Here is a 24,888-nt window from a genome sequence, read left to right as displayed (position 1 = left end):
AGTGGGAGCCCAGCCTGCCATCCGGGCTGGGTCTTTTCTTTCTGGGGAGGGGGGGAACCGACGGCAGCGACGGGCACAGCCGTCTCCGAGGCTGTGTGTGTGGGAGGGGGTTCCCCACGCTCCGGAGGGCTCCTAGGAGTAGCTGGGAGTGAGTGTCAGGACCAAGCAAGGGGGAGACCCGGTCGGTCAGTGCGTGGCCTGCTTTAGGAAGGTGTGTGGAGCTGGGTGTGGAGACGGGAGGCAGGAGCCAGGCCAGGCAGAGGCTGGGCAGAGACTGGCTGGGGTGGGGAGGGGCCGTGTGGTGAAAGGGACAGAGGACGAGGAGAGGGGATGTGACTCGGGTGAGGGCACCCTGCGTCCTGGCTTCCCCAAAGGAAGGGTGGCCCGGTCCCTCCTCAGCTGAGCCCCTGGCTGAATGTGTGGTCGGGGTTGGGGCTTTGGGGGCCCCCGGCAGGGGGGGGCGGCCGGGACCAGACTCCGCTCTGGGACCTAGGACCCAGCCCCAGCCTGGTCCGGGACAGGGGCTCAGGAGCCAACTTACTGGGGACTTTGAGTGAGTCCCTCTAGGCCCCTGGCCTCACTCTCCGTTTCCAAGCCCAGGACGTTGTCCCAGGGTCTGGCAGTCCCATGGTGCAGGCAGAGTGAAGAGAGGGCCCTCAGCACAGCCTCTGGGGGCCACGTGGTGGCCCGGCTCAGACCACCCAGTTAGGGGTTTTTCTTCCAAGGGCCACATGCAGGCTTGGGGCCGCCCTGCATTCAAGGACACGAGGGAATTCAAACAACAGGTATCTCTCACTGGAAAAGGTCACAGAAGAGACTGCGGTGTGGCCCCTCTGGAACGCCCAGGGCTCCAGGCCCGCCTCCATCATTCAGTCCGTGGAATTCACAGGTTTCGAACCTCTGGGACAGAGTCAGAAACAGGCGTCGCTGTTTTCCTGTCCTTCAGTTTCCAAAGTCCCTCCCAGCTGGGATGTCCTGGTGGCTTCCCAGGATGCAGGCAGGGCAGGAATTCGCGTCCCACGTCTGAGGAAGCTGAGGCTGGGTGGAGAAATGACTTGCCTAAGGTCACACTAGTCATAGCGGACCTGGGATTGGAATGGAGGTTGGTCTGACCCCCATGTTGTCAGCATGTCTCAGAGCCGGGTTGCCAGACCGGGTACAGTTACTACCTGGCCACCATGCACAGTCACGCTATCGTCATCTGGCCCCTGTGTCAGCATAGGCCCCCTTCTGAGAATGACCGGGGACAGATCCCAGATGGTCTCAATGGGCTATGGTTCCTGGTGGCAGGGGCCCCATTCAGGCACTCGGCAGTTTTCTGAGCACCTACTATGTGCCCAGAACCATTCTCTGCCCTGGGAACATAGCAGCAGTGAGCAAGACCAGTCCTGGTCCTTGTAGGGCCTCTCCTGACTTGGAATACAAGGTCTAACTTGTTACGGCTGCAAGGCTCGGGCAAGACATTTCCAACCACTGAGTCCACTGGCTTATCTGCACAGCACGGGGATGGTAACACCTCCCCCACAGGGTTGTAGGTGTGGGAGAGGCCTGGTTTCCCCGGGCATCGCCCAACCGTACTCCTCAACCTGCCCCCCCCCCCCCCCACTCAAATCCAGCTGAAGTCGTTCAGTGACTTGCCCATGGTCTCCCGGGCTGAGTGAGGACCCAACCCAAGCTCTTTCCTGCCCCTTGGGCACTGACTGCTCCTCTGCCAAAGGATCCCACATTGGCCTGGGGCAGAGAACTCTTAACAGGGCTCCAGGCAACAGATGGACAGTAAGAAGTGCAGATCCACCCGTCCACTCTGGGCCTGGAGACTAGTCGGGGAAACCAGCTGGGCAGGTGGGACCATCTGTAGAGATGTGGCCACCTGGGCCAGCTCTGGGCTCAAAGGTGAGAGAAGCAGTCTTGGGCGCCATGGACTCTTTGCAGAAATCTGTTTAATGGTTTAGGAATGTGTAGACTCTGGCTCTGCTAAGTTTCCATAAAGGCAACTTTCCCATGTTTTAAAAAATAGATTTGCTATAAAGATTTATGTATCATAAATAGGTAACATGAAAAATTCCCAAATGCAAAATGGCATTGCCTTATTGCAATGCTGAGGCCCTCCCTGCAGCCCCAACAGTCCAGTCCAGCAGGGCTCAGAAGGTCCTTGAGGCCCCCACCCGTGGCAGCCCTCCTGGGGAAGAGTAACTGAATTCAATATGAATTAGGAGCTTCCTCTAGCTCCATGGCTGCCTGCTGGGGTCTGTGTCCTTAAAGCCCTTTTCTGGAAGGACAGGGACCCTCTGGGCGGCCCCACTCCTCCTCCCGGGAATAGAAAACACCAGCCTTCACCTTCTTCAGCCCACGTCCCATTAGCCCCACCCACGCCACAGACCGCCCTGTCCCCGGGGACCTGGTAGCGGCCAGAACACTTCCTGGCCCTCTGATCCCTGCCTCCTCTCCTAAACCCTGGCCTCTGACCTCACCGGCTCCTGCTACTGGATAATTTATAAACAGAGGGAGAGATAAAGCTGTTTCCCTTCAGCCCCAGAAGGCCTGGGCTGTTGCAGGAGGAAACAAAGGTGGGTTGTGTTCTGTCTCACACAACTTCCCCATTTTCTCTTAGTCAAATCCGGGTCCCCACGTGACAGAAGACTGAGGCCCAGGAGGTAGTGAGGCTCCTGCCTGATGCCTCACTACAGGCAGCCCACCAGCGTGGGGCCCTGAGCACTAGCATTCGTGCCTGTGACTGAAACCCGGAAATGGTCTCTGTTCGAGGCTGCAGGAAATGGCTTCTGCCCAGGAAGAGGGGGAGAAGGAACTCAATCTCGCCAGAGGGTACTATGGGCAAAGGACTAGCTTGGGGTGGGGCCAGTGCTCAGAGATGTCCAGCTGGGTCATTTGTGGGACTCTGAATGACACGGATAAAAAGGCTGGGTAAGTGGGGGTGGGGGAGGGCAGGAAGGGCGTGGCCTGCATAAAGGGTGCTCCTGGGGGACAAGGTGCTGGGAGAAGCCAGGGCACAGCTGTGGAGGCCTTGGACACCTAGATTGAGTATGGGCCATATCCCAAGGGCCCCAGGCACCCTGGAATGGGGAGGGGCAGCAGCATCAGTTGTGACCTTCTACAAATGCCACTCTGACTGCGGCACGAGGGCGGCTTGGGCTGCACAGGCTAGAGGCCCAGGGGCCAAAGAGGTCCATGAGATGTCCAGGGGATCCTGGGACCCATCCAGAGCAGGGGCCGGGGGGGGGGGGGGGGGGGAGGGCAGTATGGAGGCGGGATCCCAGCACTGTGGTGGGGAGGGGAGAGGGAGGGTCCCGGCTAGACCCTATTGGCTGTGGTGCCTGAAGGAGGGATGGCCAGAGACCAATCAGCCCACGTTTCAGACACCTTGGGACTCTGAAGGGAGAAGAGAATCGTGTTGGGGGGTGTTGCTGGGTGAGCCAAGAGGCTGCCAGTGAGGAAACCTCCCCGGTCCAGGCTGGGCCAGCTGCTCCCTGCCCCCTCTCAGCCAGGCCCTTGCAAAGTTTCAGGTCTCCATCCCAGGGGTCTGGAGGAGGAGGGAGATGGCTCATAGAGAGGAAATGAAAGGTCTCCCCCACCTTGCCAAAGCCATCCCAGACCTGAGGCAGAGGAGGGGCAGCAGGTAACAACGGCAAGGGCCCGCACCTATGCTCAGCTGGAACTGTGGCTGCAAGTCAACGATGGGGGTGCAGGCCCAGACCCGTGCTCCAAGACCCCCCGCGTTCCTGCCACCACCCCCGAAAGCAGCAGGCCTCTGGAAGGTCAGGCTTCATGAGATCGCTCTTCCAGCTTGGGCCCTGGTAGACAGCTTAGCTCTGCCCCAAGATCAGCCCTTAGAGGCCATGGTCTGAATGTGTCTCAGTGACAGGCACTTTCTACTCTGGAGGAAGAGCCCAGGCACTGCAATGGAGGGGCCTGGCAGACACCAGCTCTCCCTGCCAGCAGCTGGGCCCCAGGCCCCACTCACCCCATCTCACGGACAAGGCCACTGAGGAAGGAAGCCAAGTGGCCTTCTTGCTCCCAGCTCCCACCCCACCACGGCCACCAGTGGGCCGGCTGCCCTCAGCACAGGACCCTGCTCAGCAGCTCTTGGCCCAACCAGGCCAACATCCTTCCCTTCCAGAACCGGGCTCAGACATGCCTGCCTGAAACGGAGTCATCAGCCCTGCTGGTCTCGGTCTCAGCCAGGGAAGCCTTCCATGCCCAAGCCCACAGAATGCCGTGGGTCTGGCTTCTCACTCTGCGGTCAGGCCTGCCTACGAGAAGGGGTGGGACGGTGCAGACCAAAGTGCAGGAAGTGGAAGGCAAGGGAAATGGGCTGGAGCACCGCCTGGGCCCCGCAAGGCTCTGGGCTGCACCTCCACGATGTGACCTTGGCCACGGCTCTGACAGCAGTTTATTTCCCGGGGCCCTCCACTGAGGGGGCCTAAGGGGCTAGACTGGGCTGACATGGGGGGTCCGGGTAGTATGGGGAGATCACCCACCTCCCCCAGCTCAATCCCTGTGACCCTCTGAGCTACCTGCCGAGTGCAGCCCCAGTGATCCCAGCCCCCACCCGCCTTCTAACCTCAGCACCCTGCACACGTTGAGGCTGGTAAGGCCCAGGATAAAACAGCCGGACCCAGGACTGCCGGGGCATCGCCTTTTTGGTTTGAGAAACCAGAAGCTAGACTGGAAGCAGTTAGGGAGCTGTCGCTCTGAACGTGGCAGGAAGGGCTTCTGCCCAGCTAAGACTAAGTGCCCTGAGGGTCCCTCTCAGACCGTAGCCTCAGGGATGCAAGCGTTTACTTTTCCCTTAAGTGTCCACATTCCCACCTCATTCCCCCAACCCCCAAGTTCTGAGAGTCGGTGCTGAAGGAATCAGCTGGTTTTGCAACCTGAGTGGCCACACTTTGGGCCCCAGGCCAGCAGACGGTCCCCGCTGGGCTGTGGGCCATGACCCCATACTTGTGCCGACGAAAACAAGAAGCTACACGGAAAACCAGAAAACTTGAGAGGTCTTGCTAAGGCAGCAGGCCAAGCCCCAAGCTGTCTGTGAGCTTCGAGCTGGCAGTGAAGAAAGGAAGGAAGTTCCCGGCCTGGAAGGAGCTGGGGCTTCCCTAGAGTCTGCTGGGCGGGTTGCTCTCACTCGGTACAGAGGCCCTGGAGTGACTTGAAAGAACCCAAGGCACCAGCCACACCCCGGCCGCCTCAGCTGCAGCAAGACTGAAGGTGTGAAATGGTCAGACCCAGTACATGTGCAGCAAGGGAGGCACATCCCGGCCCCTCTCCTGCTGGGATCCACACCGGCAGGCCTGGGCCAGTCCTGGACTGTGAAGAACACAGAGGGGACGGCCACTGGCTGGCAGGTGGGGCCCCACGCCCCACAGGCCAACAGGTCTCCCTCAGAAGGTACCCCGCTGCTTCCTTCATCGAGGGTAGCTTTCCCATCAAGCACCCAGGCCACGGAATGGAGAATTCCAGGGCTTTATCCAGCTGCTCTAGGATCGCTGGCACCATGGAGGGCCAGCTCTGGAGGGGTGGGCCTGGCAGGCCAGAGAGAGGAGGTGGGGAGGCCCCTGCCTGCCTGCCCTGCACCCCGGTCAGCAGCCGCAGCCCCAGCTCTCTCCGACGTCCTTGCTATCCAGCTGGATGTGGTCGGTGCCCTTCTCACTGAGCAGAGGGCCGCCGTGCCGCATGACCAGCTCCGTGGCCACCCTCACGAAGGCCTCCTCCACGTTGCTCGAGTCCTTGGCCGACGTCTCGATGGCACACAGGATGTCATAGTGCTCTGCCAGGCTCTGTGCCTCGGCCAGCGGGACCTCCCGGAGCTCGCCGAGATCCGACTTGTTCCCTGTAGGGAAAGGCCAGGTGCAGCTTGGTGAGGCCCACGGGTGCCAGCCCGCCCTGTCCCACCCGGCGGGGCCAAGCTGAGACACGTCAAGCCGCCCACCGCGCTCGGCCAGCCACCAATGAATACCTTCTGGTGTGGCCCTCCATCTTTTTGGGGGAAGAAAAAAGACCTTTTATTTTAAGGCTCTTAGTCCAGCCTTTAGTCCCTCCTTTTGTTTCTCTTTTTTATCTTTGCCAGAGGCTGGTGTCTTTTATGGCTTTGCTTCTTCCTGACACATCGGAGCACTCAACTTTGGTGAAAAGAACCTTAGAGCTGCAGGAAACTTCAGCTCCCTTTCGCCTGCTGCGTGACCCTTGGGGAAGTCACTTCATCCCTGGGTCTCAGTTTCCCCATCTGTGATGCCACCTTCAGCACAGGAGGGATCAGATGATACAGTGAACCTGAAAGCAACGGGCACTTGGCAGACGCTCCCTACGACGGGACGCCAACAAGGAAGTCTCGCACTGCCAATTGTTTCCTTGGCTACAATTTCGTTATGCTTATTATTTAGGCTCTCCTATTCTCATCTGGAATTCTTTCATTGCCTGGAAGACAGGGACTTTGATTATTTTGCTTTGCTGATAGTAAGAGCACAGCCTACCGCCTGACCTGAGAGCGCACCTCTGGTTGCTCCTACAAGGTGTCAGCTGTGTCATTATGTTCTAAATAATCTGGTCAACGGCGCCTTGACCCAATTGCTAGAATTTTTTTTTAAGTCTCTAAGCGGTTGACTTTTGTAGTGTGGTTATAGGGAGGACACAAAAAAAAGATAACCGCGGGGCCCCTGGGTGGCTCAGTTGGTTGAATGTCCAACTTCGGCTCAGGTCATGATCTCACAGTCTGTGGGTTTGAGCCCTGCGTCGGGCTCTGTGCTGACAGCTCAGAGCCTGGAGCCTGCTTCGAGTTCTGTGTCTCCCTCTCTCTCTGCTCCTCCCCCACTCATGCTCTCTCTCTCAAAAATGAATGAACATTAAAAAAAAATAGATAACCACCTATAAAAATCAAGACTGTCTTCGGTAACCTTAAATGCTACAGCAACTAATTTCAATGTGTGGAACTCGTTTGGATCCTGATTTCAACAAAAAGAAGAAAAACAAGTACGTGTGATATTTATTAGCAATTATAAATCTGAGCACTCATCAGCCATTTGATTATATTAAGAAAATATCAATATGGGGGGGTGCCTAGGTGGCTCAGTCGATTAAGCATCTGACTCTTGATTTTGGCTCAGGTCATGATCTTGTGGTTCGTGAGTTCGAATCCTGCATTGGGCTCTGGGCTGACAGTGCAGAGCCTTTTTGGGCTTCTCTCTCTCTCCCTCTCTCTCTGCCCCTCCCCTGCTCTCTCTCTCAAAAAATAAATAAACTAAATAATAATAATAAGAAGAAGAAAATATCAATATTTTGTGGATGTGAAAATGGTATTGTTATGTACTTTTTATTAAAGTGTTTGTACCTTTTATAGATTTATGCTGGAATATTGATAAATGAAATAGTTTGGTGTTGGGATTTGTTCCAAAGTAAGACAGGGGAGGGGAAGGGATGAGGGTAGAGAGGAAACTGGCCGTGAATGGCTCATTGCTGAAGCTGGGTACTGGGTATGTGGGGTTCAGTGCACTATTCTATTTTTATACTTGTATAAAATGCTCTATGATAGAATGTTTTATTTTATTTTTTATTTTTTTTTAACGTTTATTCATTTTGGAGAGACAGAGACACAGAATGTGAGTGGGGGAAGGGCAGAGAGAGAAGGAGACACAGACTCCCAAGCAGGCTCCAGGCTCTGAGCCATCAGCACAGAGCCCTAGGCGGGGCTTGAACCCTCGAACTGTGAGATCATGACCTGAGCCAAAGTTGGATGCTTAACCGACTGAGCCCCCCAGGAGCCCCAGAATGTTTTATTTTGAATGTTCTGGATAAAAGGGAAGTGTCAGGCCGGGTAAGGAGAACCCCATTCCTGGCGGGGGAGCCCAGCTCCACTGAGCGCTCCCATATCCCAGGCCAGACAGCGAACCAAGCACCGCCCTTTCCCCAGGAGCCCCATCTGTACAATCTCATCTTAGAAGAATCTGCCTCTAAAAAACGAGAACAAAATTGGGGCGCCTGGGTGGCTCAGTCGGTTAAGCGTCCAGCTCTTGACTTCGGCTCAGGTCATGATCTCATGGTTTGTGGGTTCAAACCCCGCATCGGGCTCTTTGCCGACAGTGCGGAGCCTGCTGGCAATTCTCACTCTCTCCCTTTCTCTCTGCCCCTCCTCCACTTGTGCGTGCAGGTGTGCGCTCTCTCTCTCTCAAAATAACATTTAAGACTCTCTCTCTCTAAATAAATAAGTAGATAAACTTAAAAAAATTAAGATTCTCTCTCTCCCTCTGCCCCTCCCCGGTTGTGTGCATGTGCGTGTGCTCTCTCACTCTCTCTCTCTCTCTCTCAAAAAAAAAAAAAAGAAAAAAAAAGGAAGAAGAATCTGCCTGACTGTTGGAATGAGGACCCTGGGGACCACAGAAATGGTCCAAAGCGCTTGAGCCCAGGTCTGGGGAGTTTATGTAGGAGGAAAAGGGAAAATGGAAGTAAGAGCCTCTCTCTGCAACAGTGGTTCTCAGTGTGGGCTCTCTGGGCCGCCAACATGGACGTCACCTGCGTCACCTGGGAACTTGTGGGAAATGCACATTCATGGGCCCCACCCAGCCTTCCTGAGTCAGACACGACGCCCGGCATCTGTGCTTTAACAACCCTTCGGAGTGCAAAGGTTTGAGAAGCGCTGCTCTGCGGTGTGGGGGGGACAGCATGTCACCAAGGCACCACCAGCAGGACCCCAGGTTCGGATTTATAGGCTCACAGGGTGCGCAAACTGGGACAAGTTACTCCACTTTCCTGAGCTTCGGCTCTAGCCCTGCCAAACCAGGAGGAGCCAGTAGCCAAGGTTATGGGAACTGAATCCAGAGACACACGTGAAGGTTTAACCAGGGCTGACCATGGTGGGGATATGCGGGAAGTAAAAAGCAAATGTTCGCTCCTTTCTCCCTCCCTCCAATTCCAGTTTTGAATATGACTTTGTAAGTGATTGGCAGATCAGAATTTGCAAGATCACCGTTCAAGCTCAGCCTCTCTCTACGCTCCACCTGCCCTTTGTTTAAAAAGGAGAAAGATGAGGGGTCCCTGGGTGGCTCAGTTGGTTAAGCGTCCAACTTCAGCTCAGGTCATGATCTCACAGTCCGTGGGTTCGAGCCCGGTGTCGGGCTCTGTGCTGACAGCTCGGAGCCTGGAGCCTGCTTCGGATTCTGTGTCTCCCTCTCTTTCTGCCCCTCCCCCGTTCGTGCTCTGTTTCTCTCTCTCTCAAAAATAAACATTAAAAACAATTTTTTTTTAAAGGAGAAAGACACTAAGACGGAGAGACAGAACCGTGGCCCCAAGAAACCCTACTGGCCCTGGCCCTGTTCCCCTAAGCTCACCGATCAGCAGCTGCACAATGTTGGAGCCCGCGTACTTCCTCACGTCCTCGATCCAGTGAGGCACGGACAGAAAGGTGCTCCTCTTGGTGATGTCATAAGCCAGGATGGCCCCGTTGGCACTGCGGTAATAGCTCTGGGTGATGGTGCGGAATCGCTCCTGGCCAGCTGTGTCCCAGATCTGCAGCTAAAGAAATAGGGGGCCTCCCGTGAACCTGGTGGTGTGGCCAAGCACGGGGGATAGGGAGGGCAATCCCACAGACCCATGCCCAAAGCGCTGGTTACACTGGGCAGGCCACCAGCCCATGCCTTGGCGGGAATCATGCAAGAGGGGCTAGAAGGTGGACAGAGAAGACCCCTGATCCCTTACAAGACAACTCAGTGGCCCAGCTTTGAGGGGGGCAGGAGGATGCAAAGGAAGGTGGGGAGCCCTCATCTCTGCTCTCTAGAGTGCCCAGGGCTCCCCTAAGGCTGGACTCTCTGCTGTTGGGACACTGAACCAGAAGAGCTCCAGCAGCTCACGGTCCGGCGAGCTGGTTCTGGTATGCTATGATGCTGGGTGTGTGTGCATGTCCTGTGCCTTCCCCTCTCTGGGCCCGTAAACACACTACTACACCCAGCCACGTGGAAAACTCCTCCAGCATTAGGGTTCTCTACTTCTGCCTCGGTGATGCCTGGTGGCAGTGCTGGCCTGGGGGAACCAGTGGATGGAGTCCTCTGGCGGGGCCTTTATCACCTGCTGGCCCAGCTTGGCCAAAGGCAAGGAACTTGGGGTCTTTCCTTGCCCATGTTTTCACTTAACTAACACCCATCAGTGCCCACTGCCAAGCCTTCCTGCACCCTGGCCATGGACGAGAGGTGCCTGTGTAGCGGGAGCTTCCCTAGTTTCTGGAGAAGCAATAGTCTGGCATTCCCAGATAGGGCAGGGGGAGGGCCTGAACCCGGGGTAGACCTTGGACCTTCACTGTGCCGGGGCTGGGAGGCTGCGCACTCTGGGTGGAGGTCACCAGCTCTGCAACTGGGAGAGATGGACTGCAGGCAGGCATCTGAGGAGGCAGATGGCAGGGCTCTTGGGGGCTCAGGACTTGCCTTCTCTGCTCCACAGATCACAGGTTCTTGGGGCTCTCTGAAGATGAACACGAGCCTTGGGTCTCCACCAAGCTCTGGGTCCATCCAGATGGATGCTTTGCTGGCACAAGCATTCTGGGGGCCTCTTTATCTAGTTCTCAAGGTATTGGGAGGCCCCCTAGTCCATCCGGGGTAGGGAAAAACCCCAGAGGCCTCAGACTGTTCCTGAGGGCAGGGCTTCAGGCCCTTGTACCATGGAGGTGAGCACCTCTTCCCTCGGCCCCATAGAGAGAAGTTTAAGAGTTAACAAACTCAGCCACAACATGCCAAATGAGACCCTCCTGTCCCAAGACCTCCTATTTACTCAACTATGAAAGGTTCCAAGGAAATCAGGTATCTGCTTGCTTACGCATGATGGTGGGGGGGAGGGGGGGGCGAAGCGAAAGGCATGAAGTCTGGCAATACACAAATCTGGAATCCAGTTGACCAAGAAACTCATCCCCATACCCCAGAGAGAGCGCATGACACAAAAGACAAAGGACAAACGCAGAAAAAAAAAGTACCTGGACGAAACAAAAGCTAGGCAGAAGCAAATTTTTGTTTATCAAAAACAAACATCGGTATTTTCAGAGATAGGAAAAGATCCACAAAACAATAATAGAATACTATTTTTTTTAAGTTGTGGGAGTATTCAGGGAAAAAAAAGAGCTTTTGACTATTAAAAATATATCAATGAAAAATACACCCTAAGGGCTGGAAGATAAAGTTGAAGAAATCCCTCCAAAATAAAGAAATACAAAGAAATAAGAAGAAATAAGAAGAGTAAGAGGGAAAAAACTGTAGAGCCAGCCTAAGAGGTCTAATACCGGGATAGTAAGCATTTCAGAAGGAAAAGAACAGTGGGGCGCCTGGTGGCTCAGTCCGTTGAGCATTGGACTTTGGCTCAGGTCATGATCTCATGGTTTGTGAGTTTGAGCCCCGTGTCGGGCTCTGTGCTAAGCGCTCAGAGCCTGGAGCCTGCTTCGGATTCTGTGTCTCCTTCTCTCTCTGCTCCTCCCCTGCTCATGCTCGGTCTCTCTCTCAAAAATAAACGTTAAAAAATTTAAAAAAAAAAAAAAAAAAGACTGAAAAAAAAAAGAAAAAGAACAGTAAAACCAAGGGGAGGAAATCAAAGAAAGACTTCTTCAAGAAAACTCCCTCTGAGAGTTCAAAGGGCCCACTGAACATAACACACAATGGAAGAAAACAGACCCCTCCCCCCCAACACACTGTGTGAGAATTCCACAATGGGGTAGGGGAAAGTGCTAAAAGCTTCCAGAAAGAAAAAAAAAAGAAAAGAAAACAGGTATTAAGGTTAAAGTTTCATAAAAGTCCACATGGCATTAGATATCCAATGAAAAATGCCTAGGGGCGCCAGGGTGGCTTAGTCCGTTAAGCGTCTGACTTCAGCTCAGGTCATGATCTCATGGTTCACGGGTTCAAGCCCCACGTCAGGCTCTGTGCTGATGGCTCGGAGCCTGGAGCCTGCCTCGGATTCTGCGTCTCCCTCTCTCTCTGCCCCTCCCTGTTCACGCTCTATCTCTGTCTCTCTCAAAAATAAATAAACAGTAAAAAAATTATTGTTTCTTGTAATTTCCTTATAGGACAACTGACCAGAAAACGATAAATAAGGACTGTAAAGTGGGATTTCTAATGTGTAAGAAATAAAAAAGTAGGACAATAATAGCAGACACAAAAAAGGAAAGCAGATACATGAAATCATCCTGTTGTAAGGTGACTACACTTGTGTGGTGTCAGATGTGAAGTGAAAAATGAGAAGGGTTCAGTGCCAGTTGTAACATATGAAGTGATACAAAACTGTAAAGAGACTTTATAAGTTAAGGATGCCCTAACTTATCATTGGCCCTATAGCAACTAGTAAGAGAAACAGCAAGTCAGTAGAGAAATAACCTGGTATTTAAAAAAAAAAAATTTTTTTTTTTAATTTATTTTGAGAGAGAGAGGGAGGTGTGCAAGCAGGGGAGGGGCAGAGAGAGAGGGAGAGAGAGAATCCCAAGCAGGCTCTGTGCTGTCAGCATAGAGCCCAACGAGAGGCACCTTAAATATAAAGACACAAATAGGTAGCCTATAAAAAACCGAAACATATAATAAAGTACATTTAAGAAGTGAGGGTAAGAAAGTATATGAATGACAGTTATAGTAATATCAAAGGCTTCCAGACCAAGAATTGCAAGAGATAAAGAGACACTTTGGGGCACGTGGGTGGCTCAATCAGTTAAGCATCTCTTGGTATCGGCTCAGGTCATGATCTCACAATGTGGGATCGAGCCCCATGTTGGGCTCCGCACAGAGTGTAAAGCCTGCTTGGGATTCTCTCTCCCCCCCACCCCTCTGTGCCTCTCCTACTCAGACTTACTCCCCAACCCCCTCTCAAAATAATGATACTACATATGTATCTACATAATTACAGAGTTTTAAATCCCATGAAGTTAAAACTGATAAAACTAAAGGGAGAAACAAATCCACAACTATCGTTGGAGATTTAATACCTCTCTCTCAGGAACTGATAGAATAAACAGAGAAAAAAAAAATCAGTGTTGGGTAAAGAACATCTAAACCACACTATTGATCAAATTGGTATTTCCAGAACACCACACCCAACACGGCAGAACTGCCCCTTTTTTTTTCAAGTGGACCCAGCATATTCACCAAGATAAACCATATACATACACTGGGCCTCAAGTAAGTCTCAGGAAATTTCAAAAATGGAATTCTTATAGAGTAGTACTCTCACCACAAAAACAAACAAACAAACAAAAACCTAAAATAGAAATCAAGAAAGCTCTGAGAGAGATTTCTTCAAGAAGACAGAACTGAGGGAAGGTCATATACTGAGAGGCAGGGTTTACGGTATGTTGGACAGATGGGGAGGACAGCTATCCCAGTTAGGATCTCCCCTACTTGCAGAGATGAATTAATGGTAAAAACACAGACACGTAAGCAAAACCAAGATGATAGTCCTTCCAGGAAGAACTGGTGGGACGTGGCCAATGAAAGATCAGTGAACAACTCTTAGTAATATAATCATCACCCTTAGTTGAACAATTCCTTCAACAATTTCTTTAAAAAAATTTTTTTTTAATGTTTATTTATTTTTGAGAGAGAGAGAAAGCAGAGTGTGAGCAGGAGCAGGGAGGGGCAGAGAGAGGGGGGAGACACAGAACTTGAAGCAGGCTCCAGGCTCCAAGCTGTTGGCCCAGAGCCTGACACGGAGCTCGAACTCACAAACCGTGAGATCATGACCTGAGCTGAAGTCGGACGCTCAACCGACTGAGCCACCCAGGCGCCCCCCTTCAACCATTTCAACAAGAAAATACTAGAGATACAGGGGCCAACCAAACAGATGTGATTTGCTGTCCTCAAGCTTACAGTTTGGTGCAGGAGACAAATGCTAAGTAAGATCATAAGTAATAAGGGTTTATAATTATTATAAAATATATTTATTTATACATAAATATCTATAATATAAATACTATCAATTATAAAGTAAATAATAAAAATAGTAAGTATGGTAGCTAGTGATCAGATGGGAAAAAATGAGCAGGAAAAGAAATTATGAGGCAAGGCGAGGAATGGAGATTTAGATAGGACAACCACACAAGACCTAATTGTTCGTAAAGATCTGGAGAAAGTTAGCTACCAGTGCAGATGTCTGGGAGAGAAGTATTTCGGGGAGAGAGAACAAGTGCAAAGGCCCTGAAGCAGAGACAAAGCAAGCAAGATGATGGGTGTGTTTGGCACAGAACACAAAGGGAGAGTTGTCAGGGAAGACCGGGGTGGGGAGGGGGGACCAGATCACACAGTGGCTTCCAGACCACAGCAAGAACCTTTGGCCTTCACTCTGAGTGAAGGTGGGAAGCCGTGGGAGTTTAGAGCCAATCAGATTTACTTTCTAACAGGATCACTCTGACTGCTGCCCGGAGAAGAGATCAAATGAGATCCAGGACAGAAATGGGGAGACTAGTTAGGAGGCAAGGGCCATCATCCAGGTGAAAGACAGTGGTTGGACCAGGGTGGTGAGCACCCTGTGGTTACCACAGCGAAGGTGGGGAGAAAGGAACAAATTCAGAATACGTTCTGAGAACAGTGCTGAAAGGAACATACTGCTGATCTAATCAATATCGCCACACCACTCTACTGGGAGGATGCGGAGTGTGTACGTGTGTGATGGGGGCTGGGGAGGCACTGAGAGTTAGTTAACTCTCACCTTCTGAAGTCAGAAGTCAACAGACTGACTACGTGTGTAACCGGTGGAGGCGGAGGCAGGTAGCAATGTAAGCAAAATAAATAAAAAAACCCCATCAACTGAAAAGAGCTCGAAGGGGTTACCCCCAGAGGCTGCGGGTGGCCGTATCAGGAGACCTTTTTGTACCGTGCCTTGTTGAACCAGATGACTCTTTCAACCATACACAAGTACAACTCTGATAAAAATAAAAACTAAATTAAAAACCAACAAAATAGCTACAGGTCAAGGTATCTGGGTCAACCAATTGGTGAAATTTGGGTGGCAATGGAGGAGGTATTTCTGGAAAGTAGGTCCTTCCCATGACTGGCAATATTCTCATCCTCTCCCACATTAGAGGAAGGGAAGGAAAAGAGCAGCATCAGCGCTCTTGGGGTCCGACCGACCCGACTCCGTCACTTTCCAGCACGGTTATCTCTGGGCTACAACTGAATTCAGTTTCTCATCTGTAGAAAGAAAGAAAGAAAGGAAGGAAGGAAGGAAGGGAGGGAGGGAGGGAGGGAGGGAGGAAAGAAAGAAAGAAAGAAGAAAAAAAAAAGGTCCAGTAAGGACCACATGACAGATTCAATGTGCACAATGCCTAACACAGAGAAGGTGCTGGATAAATGCAGCCATTTAACAACATTTGCGTAGCTATTTACAATTTTTGGCTAGTGTTTTTAATATACACAAAGGAGATTTAATGCAAAAGGTAGGATACATGAAATGCCCAAAGGAAAACCTACTGGGCTGTGGGCATGGGCCAACCACTTGTTCATCTAACGTGTGCTGAGTTTCTGCCGTGTGCCAGCCCTTGCTTTAGGAACTGGAGATACTGCAGGGAACAAAACAAACACAGGGTTCACATCGCAGCAAAAGGAGAGACAGGAATGCAGACAGGATCCTTGCAGAGAAGGGTAACGAGCACTCTGAAAAGGATACAGGTAATAGGAGAGACTCCCTGGGACAGGGGCCTCCTCGGGTGGTCACAGAAGGGGGCACTCGAGCTGAGGCCTGATGATGAGAAGCCAATCATGGGGACAGTGTTCGGGCAGAGGGAACAGCGCAACAGTGTCCAGAAGGACAAAGCTCTCCGTGTTGGGAGATACAGAAAGGGCAGTGTGGCCAGACGGCAGTGAAAAGGGACATGGAAGGAGACGCGGTCAGAGGCAGACTGAAGCCAGAACGTGTGGGATCTTACGGGCCACCATCAAGTGCAGGTTTTATTTTTATCACGATGGGAAGCCACTGGAGATGGTCTGCAGCAGGGAAATATCCATTAGACATCTCTTCCATCCCACCTGGGAGTCTCTCCGATTCTAGCCAGGGGCGGGGGTGGGGCGGTGCTGCACAAACCACCAAGCCTTCATGCCTTCGTGACACACATGTGAGAAGGCCTCACCAACCCTATGGATCAACCCTTGGCCAATGGGGAACAAGGGATGTCCGGCCAGATCAAGCCCTATCTGCCCATGGCAGCGACCAACTTGAGGATGCGGCCTTGTAACATGTCCTTCCTCCTCTGTTTCCCCCTCTCCAGTTGCCAAAACAAACGAGCTGCGAACAAGCCCTTGTCTCAGGCCGTTTTCCAGAGGGAGCCCAGGCTAAGACGAGAAGCACTCTTGACTGATGTCTGTGAAGTACATCTGGGCTGCTGAGCGCGGTGCGGTCCTGCCGTGGGATCGCAGAGGAGGTTTTAGTTAAGGAGACTCAATCTCTTGGCCCAAATGCCCTCTGTGTTCCAGAAGAGGTGCGAGAAGCCAAACCAGGGGAGGCCCTGCTTTCCCAGCAGCCAAGTGAAGCTACTCTGCCGGAGCCCCAGGTTTGCCATTAGGCAGCGCCCCGAGGGGGTCTGGGTGAAAAGTTTAATGAGCGTGATTAGCCACCTCAGCTCCTCAAGAGACAGGAAGGTGAAGAGGCAGGCAAGCACACCAGCACCATCCTGAACCTTCCATCGGAGAGGATGATGCAGGCTCTACTCAGAAGTGACAGCAGAATCCACTGCATGGATGCTGTGGGGTCCTGGGGCAGGCGTGCAGGCCACCTCACCGGGTCCCCAACAGAGCCTGCAGGCAGAGACTACCAGCCCAAGGCACAGAGCAGAAAGGCAGGCTCTGACAGCCCCGTGATTGGCTGAGGCATGTGAGCATCGTGCTGGGCCCACGCCAGTCTGTCTGTCTGGCTGTCTGTCCGCTTACCTCCTTGCTCTCCACCCTCAGCAGGGGCCTGGGTGAGCAGGAATCATGGACACGGAGTCCTTCGTTGCTCCGTGCCCTCCACACCTGTTGTCACCAAGCCTTACACGGGGCCACTGCGGATGGCCTCAAACCCGCCCCAGGCTTCCTCCTGCACTGCGGTCCATTCTCTACCCCACAGCCAACGTGGAGCCACTAAAACAGTATTAAGAATCTCGTCGCTCCCCCGTTCTCCTCCCCGGAAAGGCCTAAAGGTCCTGCAGCATGGACCTTACTCGCCTCCACAGAACTTCCCTTGGGGCCGTATTTGCTCCTGGCTGATCCCTGAGCACTCCGAGGTCTCTATACCAAGCCCCTGGCCCTTGATGTTCCCCTTCCTGAAGTGTTCTTCTCCCAGACTGGTGCACGATTGGCACCACCCTTCATTTCCAGCCTGCTTTCAAGTATCAACTCCACTCACAGCTCTTTCACAACCACCCTTTCTTAAAAGAGCAGTCCGTCCTGTCCCCTCACCCCAATTTACTTTTCCTCCGCAGATCTTTTTATCTATTTTTAAGTTTATTTATTTTGAAAAGGAGAGAGAGAAAGCCAGGAGAGGGGCAGAGAGAGAGAGAGAGAGAGAGAGAGAGAGAGAAAGAATCCCAAGCTGTCAGTGCAGAGCTCAATGCAAGGCTCAAACTCATGAACTGTGAGATCATGTCCTGACCCGAAACCAAGAGTCAGACTCTTAACCGGCTGAGCCTTCTGGGATGAAGAAGGTCCTCGATTAATACATGCTGGGCGGATGAGCACCCTGTCTGCCCTTAAAGCCTTGTCACCCTGCCCTGCCAGGTCTCCATCTAGCAGATTGGGCTCCAGGGCCTGGCTTAGGAAAGCTAACCATGGAGTTAGCTTGGAACCCTACCCCAAGTCCATAATCAGCCTGAAGCCAAGAGAACATCTGCCAAGTTGAAACTACTACCCCACTCATCGGAGTCCTCTGCACGCACGCTCACTTGACAGATAGGGACTTTGTCCTGTGGGTTAGGTCTCAGCCTGCCCTCCCTCACTCTCCCACCGCCCACCTGGCACACTGCCAGCCTCTCCTTCCTTCCCCAGCCAGGCCTCCACATCTTACACTCAACTTCAGGGGAAACATCTGGAGTGACATTCAGAAGCATCTGCTAGGCACAGAGGGCAGGAGGGCGGCCCAGTTAGGATGGAGAAGGGCTCCCAAAGCATGTACATTCAGAAGAGGGAGGCTGCCCCCACTCCCACTCAGCAGGGGTCAGTCAGGTAAGTTTCAAATGGGCAAGGGGTAGGGATTCCAAGGCTGCAAGAGTCCTGGGTTTCATCAGGTCCTTCTTCCACCCTGGTGACAGGAGGGCTCAGGCACACTGATCACGGCCTCAGTGGAGGAAAGCAGTCTCAGGATGAGGGATGACGCTTATTTTCTCTCCTAAGCTCCAAGTGTAATGAGTCCTAGTTTACACTGTCCCTCTGAGTCACTAGGGACGACACCTTTATCTTCCTTTTCTAGGATAGATGGCATTCATCTTGACCTTTTGGTGAACTCCTACCTAACCTGCAAGACCCCAGATCAGAAGTCATCTGATTAGTAGAGCTCTCCCTGACACACAGGCCTAGGCCCCAGCCCAGAGGGGAATTCATTCTTCTTTCCTTCCTGGCTCCCTAGCATCCTGGTTCTTGCTTCTGTAACAGCACCCACAGCAGACTGTGTTCAACATTTCATTCAAATGTCCCAAACGAAGGTGCCCTGGGGGCCAGGCAAGGAACATAAAATGCAGCAAGACTGAGGCGCCTGGATGAGTCAGTCAGTGAAGCGTCTGACTCTTGGTTTTGGCTCAGGTCATGATCTCAGGGTTTCAAGAGGTGGAGCCCTGTGTTGGGCTCCGCGCTCACAGCGCAGAGCCTGCTTGGGATCCTCTGTCTCCCTCTCTCTCTATGCCTCCACCATTCACCATCTCCGTCTCTCAAAATAAAGAACTAAAAAAAAAAAAAAAAAAAGTAGCAAGACAACAGAAAAGGAAATCCTGCCTAAAGCAAATCCAAAAAAAAAAAAAAAAAAAAAACTAACAAATGACCATTCTGTAGGCACACACACACACACACACAAACAGGTTTCTTAGTGGGAACTGGCCTAGGGCTGTCTGTCTGGGGCTCTAGGTTTGTAAGTCTGTCTGTTGCCATCAAGAATAGGCTCTAGGGGAGCGTAGGTGGCTCAGTCATTTCAGTGTCCAACTCTTGATTTCAGCTCAGGTCATGATCTCAATGGGTTGTGGGTTCAAGCCCTGCATTGGGCTCCATGCTGAAAGTTCAGGGCCTACCTGAGATTCTTTCTCTCTCTCTCTCTCTCTCTCTCTCTCTGCCCCTCCCCTGCTTGCTCTTGCTCTCTCAAAATAAATAAACTTAGGAAAAAAAAAAGAATGGGCTCTTGAGGGGAGAGACCCCATCTATTCTTTGTGTTACCAGCAACCTGGCACAGACCCAGGTACTCAACAATAAAGGAAGCTTTCTGAAGACAAGTCCTGGTAGTTGGGCCAGTGAGAGGGGACAAGAGGCGGACAACAGGCCCAGTGGGGCTAAAGCTGCTTTCCAGGGATCTGTGCCGGCTGTCCCCAAGGAGTGAGTTCACATGTGCCCCAGTGGAAAATCAGTTCTGCTCATTAGGTTAAAAGCACTGCTAGTGATTGAGTTCCCAAAACCTATGTCTAGCACTGTCTCCTCCAGTGGAAAGAGAAGATTTTATTTGAACAGTCTTTCTCCTGCATGACGGAACAGACAACGGAAAGTTCCTTGCTACTTCATAGTAGAAAAGGACCCTGGGAAAATGAGTTCTCAGGACAAAACTCTGAAAACTGGTCAGACTGACCCAAATACGAGTTCCTGAGTTATTTTTCGTCATGTCTTGGGATGTGGGGAGTCGAACCGGGAGGTGGAGTCTGCAGGCCACTCCTCCAGCCAGCTGCTGTCACTTCTGCCCCAGTCCTCCAGGGAGGAGGGTGGCCTGGGGCTTGCCAACCAGCCACGATCGAGACACGGGTGTGCCGTCAGGAGCGACAGTGACGTGCTGCCAAACGTCCAGTATGCTAGCTGAAGACAGGCAGCAGGAGGGCAGACACCGAGTGAGGGAGACAAGGGCGAGACAGGGAAGGGCAAGCAACGTGGCCCTGAACACAGACGGCTCCTCTGTGGCGGGCAGTGAGCGCTGGGGACGGACTCCTGAGTCTAGATTCCTCCTGCCCCCTAAACACAGCTGCTCCAGGTCCCAGCGTCACAGATTTCTCATCCCCTGTTACAACGCAGCCCTCCTCGGCAGGTTACCCACAGTCTGAGGTCAAAGAGCCATCAGGACTCTCGGGTTCCCGTTCTCCATCCGCCGAGGGGCCAAGGATGGTTCAGTAGCTTCCTGGAGTCGGTATTTCCTCACCAGGATCTTGGGAGGAGCAGCGACCAGCCCTGCTCTGCAGGGCTGCGGGGGGCACGGGGCGCAGGAGGGGTTCTAACGTGCTTCGAGAACATCAGGCACCACCAGTGTTACTGCTCACATCTGCCAGTCCATCTCATCCTCACGACAGCTCTAGAAGGTTTATGACTTTCTACACCAGGGGTCGAAGGGTCACAGGGAAGCCGTTGGCAGAAGAGCCTGGTCTGATTCTAAAACCCCATGACCTTTACTGTGTATGGCTCCTCCACAAACCTTAAATGCTTTGTTTGGTTTTGTTTTGTTTTCTTTCTTCCAAGAAACCTCACTGATGATTCATACCTCCTGCAGGAATCAGTCAAACCCCTTCCTGAACAGTCTGCATGGGGAAAAGGCACGACGTGGGAAAAAGACCAGAGCCTCTGACCAATGAGTCCTGCCTCGGTCGCTAGCAAAGGGCCACTGGCTCCCCAGGGACGCCCCTCCTCCTTCTCACAGGGAAGCGGAGACCATCCAGCACAACCCAAGCCCTTCCCCCCAGCCGTCCCCCTTCCCTGCTGCCACCAAACTGCACTCACAGGCCCTTTGAGGTGCTGCGGGGAAACAGAGAAGGACCTGGCCCAAGCAGGGCGCCAGGAGGCCCCCCCCCCCCACCTGATTCAGTGATCAGGCAGTCCCCTGCTAGGCCAGGAAGAGCCCATAACAAACAGGGTGGGCTGCTGGCTCCTTGTGGCAACAACCCATGCCTCCCAGGAAAGGCCGAGAACAAGCAACGGCAGCATTCCTAAAGCCACAGCCACAAGCTCAGACTCTCTGGGTAAACGGTCTGGTAGAGCCCTCACTGCCTCGACAGTAATTCCCTTAAGCCCACTGGCTTCTCTTTTTCCAAACTTCCTCAGCAGTAAGGACCCAGCCCACAGAAGGGTCGTATGCCATACGTCCCAAACTGAGCTCTGCCTTCCCTCAAGGTGTCCCTCCAGTGCCCTGCCACTAGGGTTAATGGAGAGTGCACCAAGCAGGGATACCTGCTCGGCCTTGACCCCTTGGGCGCCCCTCCACTCAGCCACAACTGATCGTGCCTCCCGCCCGCATCAACCCTGAGGGACAAACAGTGGGTCTTCCAGAGAACGCTTCCCATAGCCCTCAGGACACCGTTGACGTGCCTTCTATGTTCAGAAGTCTGGTCTTGAGCCCCCTCCTTACGCTCATCCCTGCCCCCACCCCAACACACTCCAGCCACTTTGGACTTGGATGAACACCCACACTTCCTCTCCCACACCTCCATGGCTTTGTGCATATGTGGCTCTGGTAGCAAAGCCCCTTCTCTCTTTCCTCAATGGGACACTGACTTATCTTCCAGGGCCTACCTAAGCTCGAAACTCCCTGCCTCTGCAACCCTGGGGAGAGCAGACTGCTGCCTCCTCTGTGGCCCTATGGCACTCAGCCAACACCCCTAGGACAGCCATGGCAACCACAGGGCCCTGCTTTGTGGGAACAGTCCTAATTTTCTTTTCTTCTTCTTCTTTTTTTAAATATGTATTTATTTTGGGGGGAGCGCTAGCAGGGGAGGGTCAGAGAGAGGGGGACAAAGGATCTGAAGAGGGCTCTGCGCTGACAGCAGCGAGCCCAATGTGGGGCTCGAACTCACGAACCGGGGGACCATGACCTGAGCTGAAGTCAGAGCCTCAACCGACTGGACCACCCAGGCGTCCCGGTCCTAATTTTCCATATTCGATCTTGTGGCCACAATAAATACACACATACTTACTTGTCAGGCCATATGCTCCAATTCTGGGTTCAGAAACTGGGCAGCAACATTCACAGTACTGCACGCTAGCTATGTTTACATATCTGTTGCCCCAACCAGATGTGAGCTCCTAAAGAACAGGAACTGTCTCTTATTCCCCTTTTTTTCTCTTCAGAGCTTAGAACGGTGCCTGGGGAAAGAGGGGGTAGTTACAGAATGGATGGATAACCCATGAATGAGTCTCCATTTAATGATCTCCCCAATATGCAGTTGGTGTCTCAGGGTGTCAGACGGTAAATTCTACCAACAACTGTAATTAAGCCGGGCAGAGTACCTTCTAAAGGTTAGGCATTTCTCCCTTTCAATCCCATTTCATCCTGTCTGCTGCTCCTGGCAGAAAAGGCCAGGTCAAGGCCATGGCTCTGAAGTGATCCCCCAAGAAACAAGCTAAGAGCAAAAAGGAATCTTTTAACAATAAACATGAACAGAGAAATCTGGCAGACACTCCCCTCACCAAGTGATCAAAGAAGGCATCAGTACCAGGGGATAACCTGGCACCCGGTACTGCCTGCCGTGGTGCAAATGGGCAGCACACAACATTACCTATGATTCATTCTTGCCCAAACCATCCCACCCGAGCCAAAGTGAGCCTCTAACCCAATCTCCAGTTTACAGGAAATACAGGAGACAAAGGGACAAGTCCAAACCCCAAGGAAACCACAAGACAAATCCAGGGAGTAAATCTTAAAAAAGAAAAAAAAAAATCAGTTATCATTGAAAAAAAAAAAAAGTCATTAAAAAAAAAAAAGGTAGCAAGGTGTTGTTCTGGACCAAGCCTGTACTAGACTCTGGTTCAAAGAGGAAACACACTATAAAAGACATTTGGGAGAAAAGTTGGAAAAGCTTAAAAATCGGCTAGACAGTAGAAGCTATTATAGAAACACAATTGACCCTTGAACAATGTGGGGGTTAGATGCGCCAACCCCCTGGGCAGTTGAAAATCTGGGGGCAACTTTGGACTCTCAAAAATGTATCTACTAATAGCTTAACTGTTGACTGGAAGACTTGTAGATAACATAAACAGTCAATTAGCATGCGTTTTATATGTTATATGTACTATATATTATATTCTTACAATAAAATAAGCTAGAGAAAGCAATGTTATTAAGAAAGCCATAATCCCTACGATTGCACTACTAGGTATTTATCCAAGGGATACAGGTGTGCTGTTTCGAAGGGACACATGCACCCCCATGTTTATAACAGCACCATCAACAATAGCCAAAGTATGGAAAGAGCCCAAATGTCCATTGACGGATGAATGGATAAAGAAGATGTGGTATATATCTACAATGGAGTATCACTCGGCAATCAAAAAGAATGAAATCTTGCCATTTGCAACTACGTGGATGGAACTAGAGGGTATTATGCTAAGTGAAATTAGTCAGAGAAAGACAAATATCCTATGACTTCACTCCTATGAGGACTTTAGAGACAAAACAGATCAACATAAGAGAAGGGAAACAAAAATAATATAAAACCAGGGAGAGGGACAAAACAGAAGAGACTCATGAATATGGAGAACAAACTGAGGGTTACTGGAGGCGTTGTGGGAGGGGGTGGGGGGATGGGCTAAGTGGGTAAGGGTCACTAAGGAATCTATTCCTGAAATCATTGTTGCACTAAATGCTAACTAATTTGGATGTAAATTTAAACAAACAAACAAACATAAATAAATAAATAAAAAGAAAGTCATTAGGAAGAGGGATGCCTAGGTGGCTCAGTAGGTTAAGCACCCAACTCTTGATTTCGACTCAGGTCATGATCTCACAGTTCGTGAGTTCAAGCCTCACACTGGGCTCTGTGGTGACAGTGTGGAGCCTGCTTGGGATTCTCTCTCCCTCTCTTTGTCTCTGCCCCTCCCCCTGCTGGTGCGCTCGCCCTCTCTCCAAATAGATAAATAAACTAAAAAAAAAATTATATTACGTATACAGAAAGATAAGGCACACAGCAAAATACGAACAGTGGCTGAATCCAGGTGGAGGACAGTTTCGCGGTTTACTGTGTTCTTTCACCCTTTCTGTTATGCTTGAAAGTTGTCACAGTAAAAAGTCAGGGAAAATGAGAGTATTAATAACAACCTCAGAATGAAGGTAGTACGGATATGAAAAAAACCAGCTAGAGATCTTGGGAACGAAAATCGTATTTGTCAAAATAAAGAAACCGAGAGATGAATGATCAGAACAGATACAGTTCAAAAGGAAATCGTTGTGCCAGAAGGTGGAGCCCAGGTTTTGTCCAGAATACAGCACAACAGAACACAACGCAGTTAAGGTGGAGGAGAAGGCAAGCGATGTGGAGAAGAGACCCTAAGTTCCAGCTCCTGTCCCATGCAAGCTCTGGAGGAGAGTACAGGGAAAATGACAAGAAGGAGCTTATGAGACACATTTTAAAAAATTCCTAGGCCTTCAGAAATATAGGAATTTTCATACTGTTTCTATCTAATGCATAATGCCAAAAAAAAAAAATCAACAATGATCTGACACGCAAGTTTTAGATGATTTCAACGTGGAAATTGGGGATGAGGAGGCAATAAACACATAGGGAGAATGTGCCAGGTTCTTGTACTCTTAGGGTCAAAGAAATAAATGCTGATTCTAGACCGCAGGTAGAAAAATATAAGTTTGAATACGCATTTAACATTTAACAAGATAAGTAGAAATAGGATATATGGATTTCCCAATTACTAGAGGGTAGCATGGGAGACAGACAAATACTGGATCCGCCAAAGGCAAAGACGTACTCCGTGACGTGGAAAAAGGCAGTCACTGAACAGTGAGGGC

At 51.5% G+C, this 24,888-nt stretch overlaps 1 protein-coding gene across 1 annotated transcript in view; it reads right to left on the bottom strand.

Moving 5' to 3' along the window:
* Positions 1–4,779: 4,779 nt before the first annotated feature.
* The window catches only part of RAB43 (RAB43, member RAS oncogene family), a 30,184-nt gene continuing 10,075 nt past the window's right edge, over positions 4,780–24,888 (bottom strand). Inside the window, exons 2-3 of the mRNA XM_027049821.2 lie at positions 9,333–9,516; positions 4,780–5,845 (exon numbers count right to left, since the gene is read on the bottom strand). Of these exons, the coding sequence (XP_026905622.1) occupies positions 5,595–5,845; positions 9,333–9,516 (435 nt within the window). The 3' untranslated portion in view covers positions 4,780–5,594. The remainder of the gene's footprint in view (positions 5,846–9,332; positions 9,517–24,888) is intronic.

This window comes from Acinonyx jubatus, chromosome A2 (genome assembly GCF_027475565.1).
Source record: "Acinonyx jubatus isolate Ajub_Pintada_27869175 chromosome A2, VMU_Ajub_asm_v1.0, whole genome shotgun sequence".
In the NCBI taxonomy this organism is placed as follows: Eukaryota; Metazoa; Chordata; class Mammalia; order Carnivora; family Felidae; genus Acinonyx; species Acinonyx jubatus.
Note: the sequence above shows the minus strand (reverse complement) of the source record. Positions and strands in the feature narration are given on the sequence as shown.